Source organism: Gymnogyps californianus, chromosome 8 (genome assembly GCF_018139145.2).
Source record: "Gymnogyps californianus isolate 813 chromosome 8, ASM1813914v2, whole genome shotgun sequence".
Lineage (NCBI taxonomy): Eukaryota > Metazoa > Chordata > Aves > Accipitriformes > Cathartidae > Gymnogyps > Gymnogyps californianus.
The window spans coordinates 35,137,510-35,143,851 of record NC_059478.1 but is presented as its reverse complement, the minus strand read 5'-3'; the positions used below and the strand labels follow the sequence as shown (position 1 = coordinate 35,143,851).

Genomic DNA, 6,342 nt, shown 5'->3' with positions numbered 1-6,342 from the left:
GCTTCTGGCACGTTCCTCAGGCTCGCTCCGTCACTCCTCTCCTACGAACCCTCCGGCATTTGTCAAGCCGATGGCGAGCGTGCCCCGGCTGTGGCTCTGTCCCAGCCCCGCCGCCGAGTTAAGTGTATTTTTTGACTTTTTCCATGCAATTTTGACATCCTTGCAGCGCTGGGGCAAGATTTATGCCAGCATCTATTTCACGCTTGCTTACACATCCAGAGAACAAAAGGATTGATTGTAGGTGGCCGTGATCGCATCGGTGATCAGAGGCGTAGGATTAAAAACACTGTGCCAGTTTTTCTTTCCGGTGCTTTCTCAGTTTTAGGTAGAAGACTTGAGATCAGCAGCTAACCCAGCACCATGCAACTTGCCTGCTTCTGACGGCGTTTAATGTATAGATTTTCGGTAAACTCTTTATTTTTTAAGTGCAATGTATAGGGGCAGGCGAAGGCTCAAGTGGTTACGTTTGCACTTTGCTCCGTTGCTATAAATACTCCCGTGAAAGAACAGGAATTGTAAAATTCGGGGGAAATACAGACTCTGCCCTAGTAGAATGAAAAAAGGAGAAACGAGACCATCTGCGTCCACCGCTGCCGGGGGAAACCCACGGAGGTGGCATGGTGGGGCGGCACGGCGATGCGGGGCGGCACGGCGATGCGGCACGGCGGGGCGGCACGGTCGTGCCGCCCCGCCGCGCCGCATCGCCGTGCCGCCCCTCTCTTTTATATCAAGTGAACCCAATACCACTCCAGAATGGGTATTTATTCTTCCCCCCCCAAAATTAAGCAGCCAGCTTGTTATTTGTGGTTTTTCTCTGTATTTTCTGATTTGACTCTTTAATGCTGTGGTGCCTTAAAGGGAGAAGGGCTGGTTGGTGGCTCGGAGACCCGACTCTTGCTAAAATAGCCCCTCGCTAAAATATTTCTGCTTTTTCTACGCTCCCAGCTTATCGTCGATCATTTTCCTTGGCCTCCTGGAGCCGGCGAGCTGCAAAGGTTGGCCTCGCCGGTGTGTTGCTGGGTGTTTGCTGCGTGGGAAGGGTGCTGATGGGGTCGGGATGGGGATAGCCCGGTGCGGGTGTGAGCGGTACCCCCTGCTTCTGACCCCTCCTAATCCACCAAGGGTCCCCAAAAGAAGCCGGCTGTCCCCGTAGCGTCGGGTGACAGCAGGACAGGTTCTTCTGCAACCCCCGGGTGGGATGGCCAGGCTGCGCCTAGCGAGACCCTCAAACGTGCTTGCTGGTTGTGTTTAAATCTTGTCTCGGGTAGGACTTGTTCACGTCAAACCGGTGGGGCTGAAAGCGGGGGGGAAAAAGGGAGATCTCACAAGGGCTGCTCACAGTTCTTCTGGGCTGGGCGTCGGGATGGGTTTATTGGGATGAGCACTGCGGCAGGGGCGAGAGCTGCAGTTAACACCTCAGCCCTGCAGCAGCGACAGAAGCTGGGTGTTCTTTATTAAAAAAGAAAAAAAAAAAAAGTTTAGATTTATTAAAGAACCTTGGTAAAGCCTTGGTTCTGTTGGGGGAAGATTTTTTTTTTTTTTTCCCTTTTTTATTACTTTCCACATCCTTTGTCCCCAGGCAATCCTGACCCATCCCTCTTTTGGCTTAGCTCAGCGTGCCGGGTGCGGGGCTGTCACCCCCATCCCCAAAGCGCTGGTGTCCCTCCCCGGGACCATCCCCTGGGGGCTGCGGTCCCCTGTGCGAGGGGCAGCCGTTCCCCGGGGGAGCCGGCAGGCCGGCCGTCCCGCCGGGCCTCTCCTCACGCTGCGCTTTGCCAAAAATGATGAGATTTTGCTCGAACTTGTCGCTCTTGTCGTGATGGTTTTTAGTTTTGAGGCTGCGGTGCAATTAAGCCCCAAACCAGCGTCTATTTTAAATGAGGGGTGCAGTGATCGGAGGGCAGAGCAGGATCTCAAGTCCAGCTCTCCAGGTCCCGCTCCGGAGTCCGAAGATGTCCCATCGCTGCCGCTTACTCCTCCTTTTGGCTGGTTATCGGAATTAACGTCCTTCCCGGTACGTGTTGTACGCCCTGCCCTTCCCTTCCCGCCTTTCCCGGCAGCCGGTGCTTCCCCGGCGGGGGGGGGGTGCTGCCGGGCTCCGGTCCGCCTTTGCCCCGCACCTCCTCAGAGCTGGCTGGTTTGGGGGTAAAAAAGAGCATTTGGGTGCACAGGCGTGTGCTGGGCCATGTGCTCCCCCGGGGCCACCCATGGGTCCTGGCCAGGCAGTTTGTAGTGTGGGGACAGGGGCTGGCGGAGACACCAGGAGAAGCCAGGGGTTCGGGGGATTTCGGATCGAGTTTGAAAGAGCAAATATCTCCAATTAACTTTAATTCCAAAACGGTGATTGATCCGCCCGCCCTCTGTCACACACTTGGGAAGGAGCAACAGAGCGTCTGGTGTACAACGGCAAAGGAGGGTGAAAGATCCCCGGAGCTGGATTTGCATGTGTTTATGGTCAGATGTGGTTTTTTTCCTCAATATCTGACATTTGTGCTGCTAAAGTAACATGCAACAGAAAGAGGATTTTTAAATATGCGTGCACAGAGGCAACAGCTAGCGGATCAACTCTTGGGGTGTATTTGGTTTTGAAATGCCATAATAAGCTAAAAATAATATGTGCAGAAAACACCCTTTTTGTGCAGCTACCGTGTCTCAGCCTGGCCTGACCTCCTTGTTGGTGGGTTCTTTTTTTTTCCCCCCGGGTGCGTGCCGTGGTGGGCAGCGAGCCTGACTCCTGCACCCGGCGTCCGTGGGCACGAGCCCCCGCGTGCTGCCACGGGCTGATGGCGATGCTGCTCCTGGGGACCGAGGACGGCGCCTGCCCGGTCCCGAGCTACGTGCCGGACACGACGCGAGGCTGTGGCGGGGCGGGTGACGTGGCCCTGCAGCACCGCGCGGGACGGGGACGGGCGGCCTCGTGCCGGAGCATGCCGTACCGTGCGTCCGGGGAGCGGGAGAACTGGTCCGGCCTCGCCACCCGGCTGGGCTGGCACCCGCCGGGGCACCGATCCTGCTGGGGCTGGGGACAAAGTGACACCACCCCCCCCCCCCCCCCGCTGCCACTGCTGGGGTGCACACGAGGGCTGCGGGGTCCGGTGAGCTGGGCGGCATCCAAGCCGGGTGCCGCGGTGCCGGCGCGCACGTGCAATTAGGGAAGCCCCGATGTAGGTCACCGGCATCCCTGCGGCCTGCCCCGGGCAGCGCGGCAGCGGGAGCGTGGGCGGCACAGGGCTCTTGCCGGCAGCAAGCAGCGTGGGTGCGAGGGGAGGCTGTTTTCCTGCTCTCTGGGGGCCTGGAGAGAGATTTCTGCCATGCCGAGCAGGGCTTTTGTGTGCCAGCGTATATACGTCATTAAGAGGAGCCCGGCACAGAAACCTAACCCCGGGGTGCACGGGCAGCGCTGGGGGTGCACAGGGAACAAATCCAGGAGGGTTTGCAGCAGCCTGCGGTGCAGCACTTGGACAGACACCTTCCTGGGAAAGGAAACATCGGGTCAAGTTTTCCTCCTACGAGGAATCGGGTTTCCCCACCTTCCAAGACAACTCAGGCTCTGCAGGAGTGTTGGAGCCTCTAAAATAATGCTTCCTCTCGTTTGTTTTTTTTTTTTTCCAGCAGCCTTCAAGAAAAATAAGTAACATTTCCAACATTTCCTGCAGCACATCAGCTGCTTTTTCATTTAATAGCTTGGGAGGAGCTAGGAATAAACCCACACAGGACCAGCGCAACAGGACCTTGCCCATGGCCGGGACAAGGAAGCAGCTGCCAAATGAGCCCTTTTGACTGTACACTAATGAACAGGCTAGGAAAATAAAACCCAGGACCAAGCGTTTGAGTTTAAACTTTATTTCAAAAAAAAAAAAAAAAAAAAACAACCACCCAAAACAAACCCCAAGCCCAAAAACCCAAAAAAACAAAACACTATCCCATTTCAAACAATTATATTAATGGAGCTGCTTTTAACAGCCAACCGTTAAAAGATGTGTGGTTGCAGACCAACTGCTTAAGGGCATTCTGGTTCTCAAACCTCAGAGTATAAATAATTCTTTTCATCAATATCATAAAATAACTTATTATATATCTTAGCATAAAAACTTGAGAGTTAACATCCCAAAAATACAATAAAATTGTCTGTAAAATGTTTCGATTAACCTTTTCGCTCTTTAAGGTGTTTAAACCAGAAACTGTTAAGTTGCACTTTAAAAAAAAAAAAACAAAAACCAAAAACCATGAAGGGTGTTGGGTGTTTTCGGCGAGCGACCCGGCCGCGCGGCACCCCGGCGCGTCAGGCAGGGCTCCTTCCTCCGGCAACGCAGGCGCTGCTCTTCCCTTCGCTTCCACGCTCATCCCCGTCGCTTCGGAGTCACTTTTCTTCAGTCCCACACAACACGTAGTTCAACTTCAGCCTACCCCCCCTTGACATCAGTTTTATCTTTTTGTTGTTGTTGTTGTTGGTTTTTTTTGTGGGTTGGGTTTTTTTTTTTCCTCCTCCCCCCCCCCCCCCCCCCTTCCCGGTAATCCTCGTGCCAGGGCAGGGAGGAACTTCCTGAGCAACTGCGAAAGTATTGCAAAACTTCAGTGCAATTCGGTTCAGTTCGTTTTCAGCCCGGCGCGGTCACCGCTCGGGGAGGTTAATCACTGGCACCCACTGATCCATGTAGCGACTCTCCCGGCAGAAGCACATCAGCTGACTCAGCGCTGGATCCTTCCACTGCGAGGCATGGGGGTTCTGGAAAAAAAAAGAGAGAGAAAGGGGAGTGTTTTAACAGAGAAGCAAAAACAACCCCCACAGGAGGGGGGGGGGGGGAAAGCACAGCAGAAAACCCAGGAGCATGAATCATCTTAAATTGCCACTAAGGCAAACAAACAAACCAACCCTAGAATCACGCGAGGAGTTTTGCAGCCTTGCACTCCGGGGCAGAGTAGGAAAAGGAAAAGGAGGGGAAAAAAAAAAAAAAAAAGAAAAAAAGAAAGAAAAAAGTTTTCTTTGGGCCCTCGCGGGTCCCCCTCCGTGCTGGCCCGCTCGCCGGACGCGGGTCCGAGCCCCGAGCGAGGGTCGCCATCGCCGCCACCGTGCCCCAGGCGCGGTCAGTTCCGGTTTTACCGAATGACATTTTGAAATTGCGCTCGATTCCGGGCTTTGCAGGATAAAAGACGTGCTCTGCACGTTCATCACTGCTTACTGGTAAGACGAGTTATGCCTTATAGCCGGGCTGCTGCCAGCACACCGGCTGCCCGTTTTCGGGAGGAGCTGCCGCGCTGCCCAGCACCGGGCTCTCCCTCTGCAGCACCCCGCGTCCCTCGGGAGACGGCGGAGCGGCAGGAACCGGCGGCCGAAGGCCTACCGGCGGATCCTCATCCGCTTGCACGATGCGAGGTGCAGCAAAAACTGGGCACAGCGCTCCGAGACGCGGGGGTGCTGGCGGTGCTTGGTGTGGGGGGTGTCCCCTGCCCCGACCCACCGTGACGAGGACGCAGTGGAGGTCGGCGGGCGGCTCGGGGCCGGTGGCGGGCAGCAGGAGCTGGGCCAGCCGTGCCGGGTTGCTGACGCGTAGGATGTTGATGTCGTTCTCGCAGCAGAAGGCCTGGATCAACGTGAAGTGGATCTGCAGCGCCGCGTCCCCCGCCTCCTCCTCGTCCGCCGCCAGCAAGCACAGCACCACGTTGTCCGGGTCTCTGCGGGGACAGCCGCGGTCACCGGTGGGGATGGGGGGGGGGGGGGGGAAGCACACCGGGGATACCGGGGAGGGGGTCACTCACACATTGAGCAGCTTGGCGGCCTCGTAGACACCGAGGGTGAGGCTCCGCTGGCTCAGCGCCTTGCTCAGCACCTCCTCCAGCGCGTCCCCCGCCTGCTCCATCCTGCCGCGGGGACAAGCACAGACAGGCCGCCGCCGTCAACCCGGGGCCGACCTCCCCCCCTCCTCCGCCGCACCCCCCGCCCCGTACCGTACCCGTACCTTACCTCCCGGCGGTGCGGTGGTCCCCAGGCAGCTCCTCCAGAGTCATAGTGCAGCCGCGGGGAGGTGCCGGTGCCGGTGCCGGTGCCGGTGCCGGTGCCGGTGCCGGTGCCGGTGCCGGTGCCGGTGCCGGTGCCGGTGCCCACCCCGCTCGCCCCGCGCCGCCGCCGCCTCTGCGGCACAAAGGCGCCCCGCGGGCGTTATCCGACCCGCGCCCGGCCAACCCGCGCCGGCGATATTTGCATATTTCCCTCCCATTGGTTCATGCAAATGAGGCCGCTCCCCCTTCGCCGCCTGTAGAACGGCCGGCCTGACCCCGCGCCCGCGCCGCGGTTACCGGCCGGGCCGCCACGGGAACGGGCGGGGCGGTGGCGGCGGCGGCTGT

General features: G+C 57.8%; 1 protein-coding gene across 1 annotated transcript; it reads right to left on the bottom strand.

Annotated features, from left to right (window-relative positions):
- Positions 1–4,508: 4,508 nt before the first annotated feature.
- Positions 4,509–6,064, bottom strand: GADD45A (growth arrest and DNA damage inducible alpha). Its single transcript, XM_050901123.1, has 4 exons — positions 5,963–6,064; positions 5,758–5,859; positions 5,460–5,673; positions 4,509–4,726 (listed from the first exon to the last, which is right to left on the bottom strand). Exons 1-4 carry the CDS (start codon positions 6,004–6,006, stop codon positions 4,613–4,615), a joined length of 474 nt encoding a protein of 157 aa, XP_050757080.1. The 5' UTR covers positions 6,007–6,064; the 3' UTR covers positions 4,509–4,612.
- Positions 6,065–6,342: the final 278 nt, after the last annotated feature.